At 36.6% G+C, this 21,387-nt stretch overlaps 1 protein-coding gene across 12 annotated transcripts in view; it reads right to left on the reverse strand.

Moving 5' to 3' along the window:
• Positions 1-2,313: 2,313 nt before the first annotated feature.
• Positions 2,314-21,387, reverse strand: part of PRRC2C (proline rich coiled-coil 2C) — a 92,044-nt gene continuing 72,970 nt past the window's right edge. For 4 of the 12 annotated variants that reach the window (XM_045547374.1, XM_045547376.1, XM_045547378.1 and 1 more), the window contains 11 exons: positions 19,570-19,771; positions 17,253-17,456; positions 15,705-15,817; positions 14,906-15,042; positions 10,490-10,721; positions 10,164-10,286; positions 8,460-8,678; positions 7,927-8,030; positions 7,416-7,542; positions 6,292-6,528; positions 2,314-4,267 (listed from right to left, as the gene is read on the reverse strand). In XM_045547374.1, coding sequence (XP_045403330.1) covers positions 4,010-4,267; positions 6,292-6,528; positions 7,416-7,542; positions 7,927-8,030; positions 8,460-8,678; positions 10,164-10,286; positions 10,490-10,721; positions 14,906-15,042; positions 15,705-15,817; positions 17,253-17,456; positions 19,570-19,771 — 1,956 coding nt within the window. In that variant the 3' untranslated portion in view covers positions 2,314-4,009. Of the gene's footprint in view, positions 4,268-4,706; positions 4,760-6,291; positions 6,529-7,415; positions 7,543-7,926; positions 8,031-8,459; positions 8,679-10,163; positions 10,287-10,489; positions 10,722-14,905; positions 15,043-15,704; positions 15,818-17,252; positions 17,457-19,569; positions 19,772-21,387 lie in introns of all 12 variants that reach the window. The other 8 variants (XM_045547377.1, XM_045547375.1, XM_045547383.1 and 5 more) reach the window with 6 other exon arrangements.

Genomic DNA, 21,387 nt, shown 5'->3' on the forward strand with positions numbered 1-21,387 from the left:
AAAAATAAAGATCTGAGGACTTCTACTTAAGAATCCAAGTGACACCACGTCAGGTTTACCCTGCCAGAGCAATGAACTTCTACTTGTGTACTTGTTACATCCCAAGAAATACTGAAAACCAATAGTACTCTGGCTAGGAATTTGTTGTCACTGTCTTTTGTGCTTTGGATATTTCAAAAAAACAAAAACAAAAACAAACTCATCCTATACTTGAGGGTATAAATGAAGACCAGCACATGATGAAGAAAAAGGGCCAAACATTTCTCTTTGGTGGCTGAAAAGCAACATGTAAATGCTAAAGTGGGCCAGTGTAACATTAAGACATCATCGCCCTAGGCTGGCCCTGCTCACACCTGTAATCCCAGCACTTTGGGAGGCTGACACGGGAGGATCTCTTGAGGTCAGGTGTCCCAGAGCAGCCTAGGCAACACAGTGAGACCCTATTCTTAAAATTAAGAAAAAAAAAAAAATTAGTTGGGTATGGTGGTGTGTCCCTGTAGTCCTAGTTATACTTGGGAGACTGAGGCAGGAGGATCGCTTGAGCCCAGGATTTTGAGGTCGCAGTGAACTATGACTGGGCTACTGCACTCCAGGCCTGGGTAAGAGAGACCCTGTCTCAAAAAGAAAAACAAAAAAACTTCCCCAAAACCTCAGAAACATCACTGTCCTTTTCTATTTCATTTCTTAAGCAGAAATATTATGGCTAAAATTTCTCAAAGCACACACAAAATAATTCTTAAGTCTATCAAATTACAATACCTTTAAAAAGCTTTATATTTATCGGCATGGCAGAAAAAAGACTGCAGGTGAATGTGAAGTCAGTACTGAAACTATGAAATATGCTGCAATGGCAGCATGAAAAAACCACTGGTGACCTATTACAAAAGACAGACCCAAACAGGCTCTGACAGACGAGTAATCTACTCATATCTCTTCGTAACCTACAATATTTTCATTCTACCTTCTATATCTTACCTCTAGCCAAGAGTTTTTTGGATTTTGGCTTTCTATAAGTTGTATAGTGAAAACAGATAAATTAAAGGATTTTTCAAACTACACCTTCCTCTCATTCCCAAACCTCACCCCACTCACTAATCACTCTTCAATCATAAGCACAATTTGTTATTAACTAAGGACAAAGACCTGGACTCCCCTTACCTTCTACTTACCAGGGCAGCTGAAGTGGCAGAGTATGTTCAGAAGTTTATGTGACCAAATGTACAGTCAACTATTAACTGCAATATCTTTTCGGCTATCTTGTCAGATGTTAGAGAATCCGGGGAGAGACAAGATGTGTATGACCAAACTAGGGAGAAACACTTATACAAATATCTTACAATTTTGTTGCCATTTTTTCATTGTAAATCCTAGCAAAGGGCCCAAGATATTAGTGGTATTTTAAAAGTTATGCAAGAAACTAAGCAGCACATACCTGCTGGCCTGCTTGCTAATAATGGAGACTATGCAAACTGTGCAGCTTACCCTTTAGGCTCTAAAATTTAGGAGTATTAAACTTAACGACTAGAATACAAATTATACTGACAATGTAAGTGACCTGGTAAGAAGGCAAATACGTGGTGACTCTCCCTCTTTGGCAGAAGTTTGCATTCCCACCCTTATCCACCATACCCCCCCATCCCCTGCAACAAACCACAGCTTTTAATTAATTTAGAACATATTTTGAAGAAAACCTTAGACTGAAAAACTTGAGTCAAGGCAGGGCTTATCAGTACTTGAGTATTTTGAATGTTTAAGAATTGCAGTAGCCACAAGTAAAGAAGGCACATATATCATTAGTGATTGAATGGCTAGTTTTCCTAAAGCTGGGCCTGGAAGCCATGTGTTCCACCTACGGGATTTTAGGATAAGTAATTACAATCCCTCAGTACTTCACTTTCACAAATTGAGTAAACGATAGAATGAACGCTCTACAATCTTCTTCAGCAGGTGATGATGTCTATGCATGTGCTAACAAAAACATGAAAAATACAAATGTAAATAATGCTGAGATCTATTTTTGGTCCTTTAATTTCTGTCCAGAGAATGGTGAAATTCTTTTCTACATTCAACATCATCAAGATCTCTCTTCCTCCTTGGCAGGCTGTTTTCACTAAAAGTTTGGCTACCCTGAGAACAGGGGCCATGACTATTATCCTCCACGACAATACTTTGGTTGAATAAGCTTCAGAGTTCTTAAAAGTCAGAAATCAACTCTTTGGATAATAATCTCTTGTACAATGTACTCTAGATCACTAATTTTAGTACATGACAGATCTTGATTCAGATTTTAGGAATGGATTAGAAACTTCAAGATTCATTATTTAGAGAATACTTTATTAGTTTCTGTAATCAAACCCATGTAGATAAGACCTTACATATTTAATACAGTGCGTTACCCCTGTACAAATGGAAAAAAAAATTAAGTTTAACGTTTCTAGACCAATATGGCTGTTAATTTCTGTACAATGCCAACTCAACACAGTAAACTGGGATACTTTTTCCAAAGTTGACAGCACAGCTAAAGTTTCCAAAAATTCAAATTATATATATATGTATATATATATATATTTATATAAAAAGACCAATAATAGCAGTATGTTATGCATCAATAGCAGCAACAGCTTTTCCAGGTTCTGCAGTCATCTGAACAATATTATAGAGATATCAGCACACTCCATTAAAAAAAGGGGGAAGGAGGGAGAGGTAAAAAAAACAAAACCTCAGAAAACAGCAAAGTTCTGTTACTGTTGTGGTACCTGGCACCATTTTTTTTATTAGCTTCTGAATCATCATCTGGAAAGAAAACATTCTAGAGTAACATCATTAAAAACAGCTCTGATAAAGCACGGTCACTACTACATATCATAAAGCAGGTACAAGATATTTTACATTCACAGAGGTATGATACAGTACTGTCCTATATCTATAATACTAGAGGATACAATTAAAAAGGCATTATTTGAGACTTGATTCTACTTTTCCAGCAAAGGGCCCAAAGGATGGTATGACACAGCTCTGTAAAGAAATGCACCTTCTTAGACAGGATTTCCTTTCATTCACGGCATAGTTCTAGGTATTCACTGTTCTTCATGAACATCAGCTAAAAACCGTTAAAAAAAAAAAAAAAAAAAAAACCGGGGGGAAGGGGGAGGAACCATTGGATTCACACAAAGATGACTGAGTGGAGGCAAGCAAGACTCAGCCTAACTAGTATTTTACCAGATCTGTCATGTTTGAATGGTGAGAGCTCCATGGGAAAAAGGAGACACCAAGTAGCGCTTCAAAGCTGCAGATCACAACCAAAACACAGCATCATTTCAAAGAGAAGCAGTAGTCAAACATCGCTCACTTGGATATGGTTCAAGGATGCTGACATCAATATTTAATCATCTGCACACTCATCCAGGAAGAAGGGGAGATCAGTTACTACTTACTGTACTTTGATTGTATTCAACTCAATCACCATGTTACAAAAATAGCAAGCTGCCATAATAAAAAATAAGGCTCCTCTATCCAGCACCAGTTATCTTCAGTTCTTCACCTCCAAGCCTACAAATGCCACAACCATATCCAAAGACCATAAGGGAGCAAAGAAACCACATCTGATGTATTAGCTGGGACCACGACATTGTTCAGGCTGAGCTATTCCTCTGTGGTGTTATTTTCCTTGTATTTCTGGTGTTTCATCTAACCATAAGGATTTTTAGGTCTGAATTATATGCACTCAAAAATGAGTGCACGTATCTCTATATAAGTTCTGACTGAAGATGCATGGTCATCAACCGAGCACATGTCATATAGTAGGTGCAAGCTTGCAAAGCCTCATTTTTACTGGTGCAGCAGCTGTGTGTCTGTGTAAATTGCTCCTATGTCCCTTGTGCATTTCCAAGCTCTGGACATGATAATGTCACAGACCATTTTACCCCTTTGGCTGCTGGCAATATCTGACTTCATTCTCCCTGTTCCCCGCCCCCCCCCGCCCCCGATCCCCTGCAATAAACCACAGCCTTTAAGATTTTGTTTCTTCAGTTTTGATAGCCTGAGGTTTGATTGGTCCAGTTCTAACAGGTTTGGTGGCTATGGAGGGTGCAGGAGGTGGTTTTTCTTCTACTTTTTCCTGACAGACACCAGGAGGGTCGGTCAGTGTTTCAGGAGGTTTACTTGAATCACTGTCCACTTTCTGGGCTTTTCCTCCTATCTGTTTGCTCTGTTGCTGTTCAGAGAAGAACCGTTGTGTGGACTGAAGAACCTCTGCTCTCTGCTTTGCCTTAAAAAATGAGAAACAACAACTGAAAATTCTGTAGCATTACCAAAGCCTGTCAAATCAACCTCAGTTCAAATTCTTTTACCAATCACAAATCAGTTTTCCCCACATTGGTTTGGCCTAAGCCAAAGTACCTCATCGATCTTTCAGCTTTTAATGCACAGATTTCTTCCTATTTTTGAAAACATTCCATGTGACTTTTTAAAAAGCATTTGAAACAACAGGACCACCTCCCACCACCTTTCCAAAGTCTGCCCTCTTATAAAATAATAAAATATAAATTGCTGCTGGTTTATCTTTTCTGGAACAAAGCTTATTGATATCAAATTTTATTTAGGGAGCCTGCTTGCAAATCTGAAAACATACATGTAACACTTAAACTTCTAGTTATCAATGTGGTCTACAATAAAATGAAAAGGAAGCACTTATATTGTGGCATTACCAACACCTAGGACCAAATGTCTTGTGGCTGAGTCCTCTTCCCACAGCTCTCTTCTGCAGGGGAAGAGCATCAGAAATTAGTAACTACAACTTCACTTGATCACTAAGTTCTGATAGCTCCTACCACATTCTGAGCTGGTAAAATAATTTCTTAGTTTTATTGACTAAGTGTCCCAAAGAATATACTTACGTCAATCTGTTAACTTTACCACTGCAACATACATAATTAAAACTTAAGTTTCTATACTTCTTGCACATAATAAAAAATTGTTCATGTTCTACAGGTAATCTGTACTATCCAAAGATCTGAAGCAATTTTCCAGAAATTTATACTCTCTCCCACCCCATTAAGATCATAAAACTCTAATGTCTTTTTCAACATAGGAATATGTGACAATGAAGTGTCAAAGAGCCAGGAGTAGAACTGAAAACCAAGGCCAAATAATTTCCATAAATTTTTACTCATGAGTATTTTTAATAGTAGTGAACAGATGGAAATCCTAGGCATACAGTCTTAATAAAAGTAAATAATATTTAACAAAAATTTTACTGCAGGGTAGTCCTTTTGATTTGATTACTCAGGATCAGAAACACAAAGAATTTCAATCCAGAAAGAAACTTTAGCCCATCAACTGAATTCTCTAATAGGATTATCATAAACATGTTTCTAATTCAGAGTAAAGCATTACTATGCACACTTCCCTGTTTGAAAGCAGTAGGCTTTTCTTTGTTCTAGTCTGATCTGATGATATATGTAGTGACACAACAGACAAAATTACTAAGATCTCTGAAAAGTCAAGCCAAACGTAACAAAAGAAATAAGCTGATTTAACTGGCTGTACAGGCAGACAGGTAAGGCTTATGCTACAAAACTGTCCCCACACAGACTCCTAAAGGCACTCTTCTGCATTAGCAAACCTCACGTTTATCAGTGCCTTTCATCATGAAGGATCCCAAAGTGCTTTTCTGAGTTCTTCATTTACAACCGCACAATCCATTGTGAAATACAGCCACTTCAAGTGGCAGGCAAAAAAAGGGTATGAAAACAGTTTGAGAAGAAAACTGTACTTTGATGACTTGTGACATAAGAAAAATGAAGATAGGTAGTATGTCTCACCCATTCCAGAGTTTTCACAAAACCATGATTTATATTTTAAGCTGGGGGAGGGAAAAGGAAGGGGGAAAGGAGGGGAAGAAAATCAAAGGAAAAAAAAATGAAAGAAAATGGGGAAGTCTGTAATAATCCACATTACTTTTTGCTATTCCAAAAAATGTGCTATCTAAACTCAGATCTCCCTCAAATATTTATTTTATAATAATTCATTTGGCCACAGAGTTTAAAACATTAATTTGTCTCCTGACTATAGTTGCAAAAATAGGAAAAAAAGAAAAAAAAAAAAAAGGTGAGGGGATGGGAATAGGGAGGGGGGGGTAAAGGGGGGGGAAGGGAATGAATAAAAGTGGTTAGCTTGGTTAAGTCTGCTAAGACAATGAATGCCTGGATATATGGTTATGGTCCAGAGGCATTTTTAAGATATGGTTCAGAGACAGATTCTTGATCTGTTGGCTGTTAACACTGTACTAACCTTCATGTCTTGTTCAGCCTTCAACGCAGCCTGGGCCTGATTACCTCTGACTCCAGATAGTGATCCACAAGGACCCCTGGCTACATGTGGCAAACGAGCATGGCTCATGAGGCCTGTGGTCAGCGGAGGAGGCATCTGACTGGCCAGTGCCATTGGTGGCCTCTGAACAGGCGCTGGGAAGGTGTTAGTATGTGGGGCTCTTACCAATGGAGGGACCAGGTTAGGCTGAGAGAGAATCTGAGTGAAAAAACAAAACATACAACATTGAACTGTTAAAAAAAAATCCTGCCAACTAGACCAGGTTGGCTTATCCCAGAGTATATGTGTGCCCATCCTGCCAGTGAAAGGAAGTGTATGGATGTGCCATTCCATTAACAGGGACAAAGAACAAACAGGCCATGCTTGGAGAGTTTAACAGAAAAAGGTAAGGCAAAGCATGCTGTGGCACTTCAATTGGTTCTAGCATCTCAGTTGTATTCTGAAGGTAGGATAGGAAGATTATTAGTTAGGTTATCTTTTAAAAAAAGCACAATTGCAGAAAAGGCACACACCTATAACAAACATAATCTGAAGATAAATAAAATTAATACTAATTCAACAAATGAGTTTTCTCAGGAACCAATTCTAGTTTGTGAGAGTTCTTATCAATTTCAGTTAGTCCTTCAACATGATCAGCAAAGGGAAGGGAAGTCAACATTTTTACACATATATTAAAACATCCTGGTGGAAATTTTACCTTGCTGCACATAGATATCCTTTAAAAAACAAAACCAAAAAACCCCACTTTAAACCTAGAAAACTTCAAGCACTGGGACCCTTCGCTGAAAAGCTAACTTCTTCAAAAAAGAGAAAAGGGAAGAAAAGGACTCAAATAAATTATGAGAGCTGTGTGGGGAATCTTAACTATTGCTATTGTCTGCTTTAGAACTAAATAGCTACTACCTGGGTCTAGCTATAAATTGTAAAGACTATTTGAATATCATAATTTACTGCTAAAATCAGAAACTGTTTCTCATTAAAAACTATAATTCTTATCTGGTTAACATATGGCAAGATTACAATTTAGCCAGATTAGCAATCATTTTCAAGTAATTAATACTTATTTCTCACTTATATCTGCCCACCTGGGGTGCAAACTGTGTAGGAAATGGCTGTGTCATTCTCACAGTGGCAGGGGCTGACTGGAACTGCTTCTGATAAACAATGCTGTTCATTTTGCTGGACTGGCTGTTCGGACTCGTGGAAGTAGCCCTTGGAAAGAAGCCATCATTGGTCAGTACAGTAATATCAAGTAAATAATGCTGTTAGACTCTTACAGAGATTGTTTCTGGTATTTTCATCATACTTGGTAGTTGATGAAAATTTACTATGATGAGTTACCAAACATTGTGGTAGGAGAGAGACATTGGACAGGCAGAGGTGAGAAAGGATACTAGCTGGATTTGCCCCGTATTTAAAGATTTTACTTAAAATACTGTATAACAAATATATTCTTAATAATTTAAAACCTTAACATTTTTCAATGTCTTATAACTCCTTTTCTGCTTAAGACAGGACTAATGACATATTAAGTGTTTAACAAACAGTGATCAATTACTTTAAAATTTCACAAACAAATTTAAGTGGCTATTTTACCGGAAGGGACTAGATGTTGGTGTGGTGCTTCTACCGCTGATTGGAGGTGTGCCTGGTTTTATATCAATGCCACTTCCGAAGGCTTTTAGCTCCATTTCAGACATCTGAGAAAAAGAGTAAAATAAACTTAACACTTCTTCAATTCCATAAGCTAAGTGCTGTGTTTAATGTCCTACATATGAAGGCAAAATCTAGGAAAGGGCAAAGAACCTTAGTTACAAAAGTCTCAGTTAGGCTTCAAATATTATGGAATTATCAGTCCATATAAACTTTTAATTAAACAAGTCTCAGGGACTTTGTAAATTCAATTCCAATTCTTCCAAAAAATTTGTGAATTCTTTGCTATTGGGTAAAAACTAGATGGAGCCCAACACATTAGTAGCAAACAGATAAAACATAAATATATTGGAGTTTGAGATTTTCTGGAGAGTGGTAAAAACCAAAGCATTATTTTTACAGAAGACACAGATACATATATTTGAGCATAAGGACTTAAATTCTCAAATAAGCTGTGCAACTGTCTTTTCACTTACTTTTCCTGTGGTTGCAATCATGCTATGCTGTGTTCCAGCTGGAATTAATCCTCTGAAAGGCTGGCTTACTTGTGCAGGACGGCTCAGGCTCTGAGCCTGTGCTTGGGGGGTGGTATGCTGTAATGGGGGCTGAAGAGTCTGAGGCAAAGCAATTAGAGGTTGCCCTGTAGATCCAAAATTAGGCAAGGAAAGCTGGGATGCTGGTAAAGGTACAGTAACCTAGAAAACAAGCAAACAGAAACTGCAGCAATTTGCTTACACCCATTGCATAGATATCCCTATAACTATATACAACTCTTCAAATACATTTGAGTGAGATTTTAAATAGAATACATCAATCTAACAATATACTTTGCATACAAATCTTTCGCTTAGTGATTACAAATTGAGTATCACTAATCTGAAAATCCAAAATCTGAAACTTTTTGAGGGCCAACCTGACACCACAAGTGGAAAATTCCATACCGGACCTCATGTGACAGGTCACAGTCAAAGTGCAGTCAAAGCTTTGTTTCATGAACAAAACTATTAAAAACAATGTATGAAATTACCTTCAGACTATGTGTATAAGGTATATATGAAACAAATACATTTCGTGTTTAGACATGTACTCTATCTGCAAGATATTTCATTGTGTGTGTGTGTGTGTGTGTGTGTGTGTGTGTGTATAAAGGGTCTGAAAACACTTCTAGTCCCAAGCATTTCAGATGAGGGATTCTCAATCTGTATCTCCATTTATTAAAGGTGCAACAACAGAATAGTTTAGTTAATGTTACTTATAGTGAAGGAACTGTACAACCAAACTAACCAAACTAATCACAACCAAACTAATCATGACTATCTTTGAATTTACCCATAGGACATGTCAGATAATCACAAAATACATGGGGACACAATTTAGGAAAGCAGTCACAAGTTCCCAAATAGTTATTTTTACAGTGGTTTTAGGTCTAGTTAAAATGAGCTATGAGGAGGAAAAAGAACATTTCATTTTTCATATAAAAACTGTATTTAATCTGAATGTCAATAATATATTTTTGAATTATCATTCCCTAAAATAACCTAAAACAGTTATGAGAAAATGACTAATGACTTGCTACCCTGCCCCAGCCCTCTACCACTTTTAAGATGGAAGCTGGGATGCTGGTAAAGGTACAGTAACCTATATTACTAGAGGAGACAGCTTTTTAAAAACCATACATTTTTCACTGAAAATTATTATTGCGTTCATACACTTCAGGTGTTTGTCATTTATACTGTCATACTCTGCCACACCATCCCATGTATATTAGCCTGTCTGATGGTCTTTAGAGTTTCCCTTTCCCTTTAGCACTAGTGAGCAAACTACCTGTCACACATACATGTAACTGTATATTCTGGACAATGGTTTTCAAACTTTTATATTGGTTGAATCCCTTGTTTTAAAAGAATAAATTATTACATGGAAACCCAGTTTTTTAAAAAATAACAGAAAAGGTTAAAAGGAAAAAAAAAAGAACTGATTAAAGTAGAGGTGGTGGTGAGGAGAGGGTGTTCTGAGACTGAAGCCCCTTCTCCTTTCAGTGGACTCAATGGAATTCCCCAGGATACCTCAGTGAACAGTTTGAAAACCACTCCTCCATCTTTCCAACTTGGTTCTATTTAAATTTCCAAACAATAACAAATGCAATAAAAATAATAATAAAGAAAAGTGAGGAAATTTACCATGCCATAGTTTACCTGCTGGAGAGCACTTGGTGACTGGGCAGTGTTATAAAAATTTGTCTGACCAGGCTGTTGTACTTGTCCAGAATAAAGATTTGAAGCCTGGGTAAGATTTGCTCTAGCCTAGAAAAAATTTTGTAAAAGAAACAGCAGTGAGATTGAAAAAATTTCTCAGAGATGGAGGTTATGACTTCAAAACAATCTAGTAATTTTAGCATTAGATAAAAAGGAAGGCTTTGTTTTTTCATTGTGTCTTTTAACATATTTTCTTTTTTCCTTAAAATAATCTAGTGCATAGAAATTAATTGTTCCAGCCCCTGCCTTACCTGGAGAAGATGTGTATCAATCAGTTGGGAACCTCCTAGTCCTGAAGCCTGGCCAAGCTGATGCTCATACAATATAGGAATAGGCTGAGTATTCGAAGTTTGTTGAAAGGCAAGACCGGATTGTGCCTTGGCAAGTTCTTGGTGTTGGACAGCTGGAAAGTTGTGGATGGCAGTACCAGAAAGGACCACAGATGGCTGGGATAGACTGCTTTGCATAAAGGCTGGCTGAGATCTATGTAAGTATTAAAGAGAAAATGCTCGTGTTAGAAGCTAATTTTATCAGGAATCTGGAAATCTTAAGAATGAACATACCAAATGACCAAGTATAATAATGCACTGCATGACATTTTGGTCAACAATGAACAGCATATACAGAGGCGGTCCCATAAGAGTATAATGGAGCTGAAAAATTCCTATTGTTTAGTCAATAGGACGTCATAGCCACCCTAACGTCATCCTGCAACACATTACTCAAGTGTTTGTGGTGATGCTGATGTAAAAAAACCTATCGTACTGCCACACATATAAAAGTCAAGCACATAAAATTATGTATAGCACATATTTGATAGTGATGTTATTGGTTTATACTTTTACTATACTTTGTTATTTTACAGTATACTCCCTTTACTTATATATAAAAAATTTAACTGTAAAACAGCCTCAGGCAAACCCTTCAGAAAGTATTCCAGAAGAGTGCCTTTTTTTTTTTTTTGAGACAAGGTCTGGCTCCATTGCCCAGGCTCCACTGCAGTGGTGCAATCACAGCTCACTACAGCCTCAAACTCCTGGACTCCAGCAATCCTCCTGCCTCAGCTTTTCAAAGTGCTGGGACTACAAGTATGGACCAACACACCTGGGAGAAGAAGGCATTGTTATCAGAGATGACAGCTCCATGAACGTTACTGCCCCTGAACACCTTCCAGTAGAACAAACTATGGAGGCGGAAGACAGTGATATTGATAATGCTGACTCTATGTAGGCCTCGGCTAACATATATGTGTGTGTGTGTGTCTTAGTTTGTAACAAAAACAGCTTAACAACAAAAAACAACAACAAAAAAACAAATCTCAAATTTAAAAATAGAATAAAGTTTAGAGAAAAAGGACAAAGAATTTTCTGTATAGCGTTACAATGTGCTTATGTCTTAAGCTAATGTTATTACAAACGAGTCAAAAAGTTATAGTAAGTTAAGGTTAATCTGTTATTTAAGAAAAAAATTATTAAAATAAATTTAGTGTAGACTATGTGTGCAATGTTTATATAAAAGTATACAGTAGTGTACAGTAATGTCCTAGTCCTTTACATTCACTCACCACTTACTGACTCACCCAGAGCAACTTCCAGTCGTACAAACTCCATTCATAGAAAGTGCCCTATTCAGGTGTATCATTTTTTACTTTTTATACTGTACTGTTACTATATATTTTCTATGTTTAGATACACAAACACTTGCCATTGTGTTTCAATTGTCTACAGGATTTTGTACAGGTAACATTCTGTAGAGGTTTGTACCCTACAAGCAGTAAGCTACACCCTACAGCCTAGGTGTATAGCAGGCTGTATGATCTAGGTTTGTATAATATACTCTACGATGTTCCCACAATGATACATATCTCAAAATGTATTCCTGTCATTAAGTGATGCTTGACTGTACCCTACTTTGCACAGAAATCAAGAAGCAGAGAATACAGACTGTGTTTAAAGCAGCTTATTTCAGGATTATTTCAAGATTTAGAGCCCTGTACACAGTGAAGCTCTACATGTAAAAGTTCTAGGAAAAGGCTTGCTCTTCCTGAGGAATGGGTTGTTTTTTCCTCTTGAACAATGAGAATAATTCTCTTTAATGTTGACCACAAAGCTCCGAACCAAATTCATTTTTCTCTTTGGTGACAATCTATTCTACCTAGATTGTCCAGAACAAATAGCCCATTACTTCTCAGCCTTTTGGCTAAGATCAAGTAGAGAACAAATAGCTCTGACTTTTATTATTTATTATTATTTCATTACTTCTCTCTCTCTCTCTCTCTCTCTCTCTCTCTCTCTCTCTCTCTCTCTCTCTCTCTCTCTCTCTCTCTCTATATATATATATATATATATATATATATATATATTTATTTATTTCATAAAAGTGGCTTCAATACCTCTATGGAATAAAGTAGAGCAGTAGCTCACATCAGGATTACCCACACAGGTGTGTGTGTGTGTGTGTATGTATGTGTGTGTGTGTGTGTGTGTTTAAAAAAAAGAAGGCACAATGCTAGAATCTAACCCCAGATAAAGAATAAGCAATTGAACCAAAGTAGTGGGTTAAAGATAACATTATAAATAAACATCATTATGCTGTGTCAGAATGGACCTATGTGGCAGGAACAAAAGCCATTAAGCAGGAATGCAAGTTTAGGATCATAAATAAGCTTCATGGTATCTATATTGTATTTTATGTTTCAAACATAAAATAGGAAAACATGAACATATGGCTATAAACTACTCTGTCCTCACAGAAACCAACTGGGATTCCCCGATAAACACTATGCTGAGTAGGTTAGGGAAAAGGCAAGACATGCTTAGGGATACAAATAACTGCTTTCAAAATCAAAACTGGTAGCCACTAGCCGTAATTATGTATCTGTCTTACATTATATTTCTATTGACTAGGTCTGGTCTTAAAAAGTACATCTTCCAAGACAACTGGTGAAATGGGGATTACAAATATAGAAGGTCTGTGTGCTGCCATTCCATTTCCCATGGTTATGGAAGACATTACTAACTAATTATTGTACTCCTTTTCCACAGAGCTGGAAAGTGGTTGCAAACATTTCAATAGTGTTTCAGGCAGCCAATACCACCAATTAAAAGGAGATTGGCTTGTGAGATGAGATCTAGTTGCTATTCCTGGGTCAGAAATTTTAAAGTTTTAATATAAACTCCGAGATAATCCCAATTTTAACAATATGAAAGAGACCACCTCTAACTTCTAGTTGGAATAAATAGTTTTACTTCCACTGGGAGAAAATTTCTTGGAATAACTGAACTCAGCAACAGAGTAGGACGGGGGCTATAAAAGTAATGATGCAGATATACTAAATTCTACTGAAGAATCATTAACAAGCAAAAGTGAAAGCAACACTTATCAACATGGATGACTTAATTTACCTAAGTGGTTGTGTCAAGACAAAATTGAGTTAATGTACCTAAAGGGCTGAATACCTAGAATATGTAATGCAACAAAAATCAGGTTTTCATTATTTCCCTAATTGCAAAGATAACTTACAGTACATCTGAGTGAATCTTTAAAACACTTCACTACAAAACATAACTATCACCACCATTACCACTACTTCTGTTTTTTTTTGAGACAGAGTCTCACTTTGTTGCCCGGGCTAGAGTGAGTGCCATGGCGTCAGCCCAGCTCACAGCAACCTCAAACTCCTGGGCTTCAGCGATCCTACTGCCTTAGCCTCCCGAGTAGCTGGGACTACAGGCATGCGCCACCACGCCCGGCTAATTTTTTCTATATATTTTTTTAGTTGTGCCAGATAATTTATTTCTGTTTTTAGCAGAGACAGGGTCTCGCTCAGGCTGGTCTCGAACTCCTGACCTCGAGCAATCCATCTGCCTCGGCCTCCCAGAGGGCTAGGACTACAGGCGTGAGCCACTGCGCCCGGCCCTACATCTGTTCTTTATCTGACATTCTACTCCTTTCTCTTCCATTATATTCCACCCTGCCCTTTAACCCCTAATACATTGTGGTTACCTATCTGCCACACCTTACCTCTTACACACAGGAGACTTAGATTTATAATTGTTAATAGCCAGATGGCATGTAAACTTTTGTGTCCTTTAGCAGCTATTTTTTGATCTCTAGTAGTTATGGGGTTGCTGTTGCCCACTTCTTCAGGTACCTTTGAGGCCTGACTTTCTTTTTTTGTTTCCTTTTTTTAAAATTATTATTTATTTATTTAGGGATAGGGTCTCACTCTTACTCAGGCTGGTCTTGAACTTCTGAGCTCAAGCGATCCTCCTGCCTCAGCCTCCCATGGTGCTAGGATTATAAGCATGAGCCACCACACCCAGCTAATTTTTAAATTTTTCGTAATGACAGGGTCTCACTATGTTGTCCAGGCTGGTCTCAAAACTCCTGGCCTCAAGCAATCCTCCTGCCTCAGCTTCCCAAAGTGCGGGGGGATCATAGGCCACTGCGCCCAGCTGGGGGTTTGACTTTCTTTAATAAAGTCTGAAATTACTAGAAGCTAAGGTTCGTGACATATAATCAATATGCTTAAAATTATTTAATTTAGTTTATAAAATGGTCATCCTAGCTTTTGGGAAGAAGGAAGGAGCAATAGGAATTATGGCAAGGAGACTCAGCAAGTACAGTGCTTTTAATATTATAAACATAACCTTCAAAGCATTTACCTATATGGTTGAAGTGAAGAACTGAATAATTCCTGAGCCTGGGAAACAGCAGGCCCAGCCCCCAAACTCAGTTGGGCTTGATGCTGCCCTTGCAGTGGTGCATAAATAGGGATCGGAATCTGCTGAACCGAAGTTGGCTGCAATGCAATAGAAAACAACAACAACAACAACAAAAATGGATATAAACATATTATATATGAATATCATACATGCAAATCACAATACTTTGGAAAACAGAACTTTTTTTTTTTGAGACAGAGTCTCACTCTGTTGCCCGAGCTAGAGTGCCGTGGCATCAGCCTAGCTCACTGCAACCTCAAACTCCTGGGCTCAAGCGATCTTACTGCCTTAGCCTCCCGAGTAGCTGGGACTACAGGCATGTGCCATCAGCCCTGGCTAATTTTTTCTATATATATTTTTAGTTGTCCAGCTAATTTCTTTCTGTTTTTAGTAGAGACGATGTGTCACTCTTGCTCGGGCTGGTCTCGAACTCCTGAGCTCAAACGATCCACCTATCTCGGCCTCCCAGAGTGCTAGGATTACAGGCGTGAGCCACCACGCCTGGCCAAACAGAACTTTGAGATACGAAAAAAAATAAACTTTCCTTTTAACACATTACTTATTCTACATTGTTAATCACTAAGCTTACGAAATTTTACAGTTTTGCTAATAACATATCAAGGTAATCGTGAGTAGCTTATAACTTTAGAGAGTCTATTATTTGTAGTCCAAAATACCTATTACAAGCATTAAAATGCAAAAGAATCCTTACAGGATGGAAGGAGGCTTCAGTATTTACCTGAGAGAGACCTGGTTGGAAGCCTTGTTGCTGTGCCAAGGATGGTGGAGCCAATCGTGCATGTTGGGTATTGAATAAATGACTTGTGTCCATATAGAAAGCTGGAATTTGTGCTATAGACCATCAGGAAAAACAAGCAGGAATGAATGGACAAATTTCAGAATTTTCCAAATAGTAAATAAAAACTATGTTTTTGTGGCAGATTTCAAATTAGGTGAGCCCTCTGAAAACTAATACAGCCATGGAAAAACCAGAAATGTGAAAAGATGCAAATGTAAAAAGATGAAAAACTTCTAGGAGATAGGTATATGCAAATATTAAATATAACAAGTATTTGTGAAGGTACAAAAAATATGCACTCTCATATACTGTCAATGGGGTATAGGCACTCTCATATTTTGCCAATGGTAAAATTTCACATTATCTACTAAAACTGAAAATGAACCTACCCATTGAACCAGCAATCCACTCCAAATTTAAATCTACCTACTAGAATTTAGGAAAATATTTCAAAAGAATTGACATTTAATAATTAAAAGAGTTTGGTATAGATTCCTAACGCATTTCTTTTCTATATATGATACATACTATTTTGTGACTTGCTGTTTTTATATAGTAAAATATAAATTTACATATATTTATATTTTATGTATTTATAATATTTATATTAAAATATAAATTATAAAATTATGTAAAAAATATATAGCCAAATGCACAAATTATATAGCAGTATGTTCTGGAGAATTCTATATATTGCTTTTCATTAGTCACTATTATAACAATATTGCAATGAATACCCTTATACATATATCTCTAATAGGCTAAGTTTATCCATGAGATTCCTAGCTCTGAAACTGTTATACAGTATGCACTCATACATTTTCTAAGATACTTCTTAAAAAGAATTATGCCAATTTATACACTTAAAGCAATTACCATAAGAGCTTATTATTAACAATACCTGGTATCTTTATAGATACTAGGTATTAACAGACGCTAAACTATTATCAATTTATCTATGAAAGGCAAGAAATAGACTCATTGTTCTTTGATTAGGAATTTAAATTATTAGTGAATTTTAATATTTTTCAAACATTTCAGATTAATGTTGTGATATCCAGGAAGACAACTTACCTCACCCCCAAATAATTTTTTCATTTTTTTTGCATTTTACTCTTCCCCCAAAATTTTATTATCAATTGCAAATTTCAGATAAAATCTTTTGGAATTTGACTGGAATATTGTCAAATGCAAATTATTTTGCATATTAATATATACTAATTTGTTATATATATATATGTGTGTGTGTGTGTGTGTGTGTATATATATATATATATATATATATATATGAAACAATTGTCAATAATACAAAGGCTGATCTCCCCAGAATTCTTGTCATGGAGAGAAAGGATCTAATTCTATAAAGGAACATATTTGCAAAGCAGATCAAAAAATATTTAAACTGGAAAGGGTAACTAAGAATAGAAGAGAGCATTTTTAAAAAATCTTCATTTTCTAAATGTCTTATGTTAATGCTAAAAATATTACCTGCCGCAGACTGAGACACATAAACTTGTGGGCTCTGCTGTTGCTGGGCAATGAGGGAAGGCATACAGCTTAACTGTGAAAAATGACTTGCAGAAGGCAGGCTGCTCGTCTGTAACTGTTGAGGTTTCACTTTACAAATATTAGGAGGGTCTGATGTGGTTGTGGATTTTGTACTCAAAGAAGAGGTAGTATATGTACCAGCTCCTATATTGGGGGGAGAGATAAAGCGAAAAAGCCAGAATATTTAAAAGTGCTGTTGTCCACAGTACCAATCAGAAACTGGAAAATTAATACCCATCACGTACGTCTATATTGCTTCATGCCAAAAGTGGATATGGAGGCAGCTTACAAAAGAAAAGAACACTTATCATCAAGTGCAAACAAGACTATAAAATCTGAAAAAAATATAACCAATAGAAAATTACAATGAAGAAGAAACAAAACACAAAAGTCATAAAGTAAGGCTGAGCGCCAAATGGCTATTATAGTTTAGCCTGAAATTATTATTTGGTTTTTAATCATCACAAAGGAAAAAAGGATATATAATCATGAAGCTTCATCCCCTATGACCAGGCATAGATATTAGGACATACAATGTGTTGTACCATAAGAATAATTATGAATATAAATGGGCCCTGAGATATCTTAATTGCTTCTAAAGTCATATAAACTTAAACTTTAGGTTTGATTTCTCTCCCTGCCCTTCCCCCCCAAACTAGTATATAGTAATACTTTAAATACAAATGAAAACAAACTACTGAATGAATAAATGGAACTACAAAAACTTAGGTTTGGAGGGTCAATTAGTTCTATTGATCAGTGAGCTATAATGACTGTAATACTGGACCAAAATGACAATACTGGTATTTCATTAAAAAGGAAGATATGTTTATTATTATCTTAAGACCTCATAATATTTCTATTTTTCCAGTTGAGTCTCTACCAGTAGGATGACTGGAAAGAAGGTACTTGTTTAAAAAGTATCCTAGTCAAGGGGAGTGGAGGCATTCTAGACCTGGGGAAAGGAGGTAGATGAGTTCCAAAGAAAGAACTAGCAACATTCCTAGTCCCTTTATTTCTGAATCTTCCTGCCACATTCTCCTTTTGTTTCCTTCTCAACACCACCCATCCCACCCAAGTCGACTGGGGCCCCAAGCTACTTTATTAAGCATCACTGAAGACACTTTGACAAATGGGTGCTGGGGAATGCTTGAAAGCGTTTTAAAGAGGGAAGAGAGGTAGTTGGAATACAGTCTGATTTGAAATTTTAATGCAGTGTATAATCTCTGGGTTTGTCTTAATGCATACTTCTAATTACAGATAACATAAAAAAACTGTTCTACAATCCAAAACAGGGTTTTTTTTTTTTTGGTACCTAAAACTAGCACAGTAGGCCATAATATTGAAAAATAATACTGAATAAGAACCAGTGAAAAATAGTCAATTCTATGTTGAATATATTTTGTATCTATCGAAAAGGAGCTTCCCACTGCTTTGGAAACAGCAGAGAATACTGAAAAAACGTGAAATTTCTTTTTCAACAGAAGAAACGTAGTTCCACATATGGTAAAGGGTTCACTTTTTAGAGTCAAGCATTTTAGAAACATCTTCTGTGTTTCTTTAAAAACTATAAAGTCTCCAAATGAGATAGCTCAAAGAAAAGATTACATACTAGTAAAAATTTAACAAAAATGTAAGGAAGCAAGAAAAATACCTTCTAACTTTGGGTGCTGATGGACTCTTCTTAAATGAAGCAAAACAAAACCAAAAACGAAAAACCAAACCAAACCAAAGCCAAATGAATGGATTCATCACTCAAATAGCAGAGACTAAAAATTCTAACCCTAAGTCTTCACCAGAAAATATACAAGTTGCTCCTTAGGTCAATATCTCCTTTAAATTAGATAGATTGCAGAACACTGAAAAGCAGTCTGATTCTATGTTATTTCTAAGCTGATCTAGTTAGCTATCTATATACAGGTACAAATGATAATCAGAAGGTGAACTTCACAGAAAACTTCAGAGGAAAATGACATTTTTCTACCAATTACTGTAGTATCTGTAATGGGCAGGCTTACAAAAATCTGTGTTGGTAAGCTATAAATATTTGCCAAACTAACTAAAATTGGGAGAGGGTAAAGGAGGGAAGAGATGAGAGGAGCAAGAAGTTCTATAAAATAGCTGACAACTGTCTCATACACAGTCTGACATTTTTTTGTAAAAACACTTTTTTGGGGGGGCGGGAGATACTGAATAGGAGAAAAGAATAAGAAATATTAACTAATTCAAGATATTTAAAAGTACAAAAAAGTTCTACCTGATAGTGACGTTGTAGGAGTGACTGAAGCAACAGGAATCTGAGGCATAGATGCACTTGAGAACGAATTATAATTAGCGGTGCTGGGTCCACTGGCACTACTGCTGACTCCACTTGCAATTGGAGGTGCTGTGGAAGTTACTGGAGATCCCTTCTCCCTTACATTTGGAGAATTCTCCCATGCCTTGCGTGCAGACTCCATCTGCAATAAAATGGACATTTTTATAGCAAAAAAAGATGTTAATACAGAACTAATACACACACGCGTCTGTATAGATATGTATCAATAGTTAAATTCTAAATACAATCTTTCAAAAATGACAAAAATAAAACATTAAGACCCTACAGATTTCAAATATTTTTTCCCTTCAATTGTTTTTCTGTTTTCTTCTTTTATTTATTTTTTTCCCCAAGAATCACAGATGGTTGGATCAAATCTTTCACTTGCCCTTTTAATCTTTGCTCCTTTACTCAAATTGGGGACAGTGGGGTTTAATTGTGTTTCTACAGAGAACTAACTGATGGCTTTAGGAAACAGGTCAGTGAACGATAGAGTCACAGCTCCTGTATCATTTAAACATGAACCCCTATCTCTACCAACGAATAAGGAAAGGAAATACTATGCTTCTTTAAGGCTGACTTAAGGCTCTGCCTCTAGTAGGAAAGGCCCAAAGTAAATACCCATTATCGTCACTCATTCTTTTTAAGTCAATGCTTCTCACATGGAAGACAGCAGGCATCTTTTGGTCGGCTGTTTCATGCTTTCATGCTTCATTGTTTTAAAAGGCAATGTAACTAGACAGGTTTTGGACTTGGGTGCAATAGAAATGCTTTTTGTTTCACATGCAGACCTCATCAAGCATTTCATGTACTGGCTGCAGTCATTGGCATTTGTGGCCCTTGGCTTTAGCTGTAGTCTCTTAGCTTCTTAAAAGGCAAAAATTGCTTATTTCAATTGTTCTAGGGCAGTACTATTCAGCAGTGTTCACCTGACATATGTGTAAATGCAAGCCATATATATAATTTTAAGGTTTCTAGTAGCCACATTTTAAAAAGTAAAAAGAGGTGGTATTAAATTTGATAACATGTAACTCAACCCAATATCTACAATATTATAACTGAAACCATTATCAATATGAAATTAAGATATTTTATTTTTAATGTGAAAATTTCAGATGAAGCATTTATTTTATTTTATACGTACAGTATACTTCAATTTGGATTAGTTGCATTTAAAAGGGCTTAATAGTAGATTCTGAATTGGAGAGGACAGATGTAGATCTTCAAGTATTAGGTTGGTGCAAAAGTAATTGCGGCTGTAGCATTGTTGACATTTGCTGTTTGATATTGGAATACACTCTTAAATGTGGTTATGTTACACATCATTTTAATATGAATTTCTCACTTTGTTTTTTTGCTAATGACATCACTTGCGGTTTATTTTATATTTATTTTAGACTATGAAATGATGTTAGACAAAAGGCAAATTTGAGCAATTTTCTTATTCAAGTTCAAAATGGGTTGTAAAGCAGCAGAGACAACTGGCAACATCAACAATGCACTTGGCCCAGGAATTGCTAATGAAGGTATTGTGCAGTGGTGGTTCAAGTTTTGCAAAGGAGACGAAAGCCTTGAAGATGAGGAGCACAGTGGCTGGTCATCGGAAGTTGAAAACGACCAACCGAGAGCAATCATGGAAGCTGATCCTCTTAAAACTACACGAGAAATTGCCAAAGAATTCAATGTCGACCATTCTACGGTCATTTGGCATTTGAAGCAAATTGGAAAGATGAAAAAGCTTGATAGAGTGGTTTCTCA

The sequence above is a fragment of the Lemur catta genome, chromosome 3 (genome assembly GCF_020740605.2).
Source record: "Lemur catta isolate mLemCat1 chromosome 3, mLemCat1.pri, whole genome shotgun sequence".
Classification (NCBI taxonomy): domain Eukaryota; kingdom Metazoa; phylum Chordata; class Mammalia; order Primates; family Lemuridae; genus Lemur; species Lemur catta.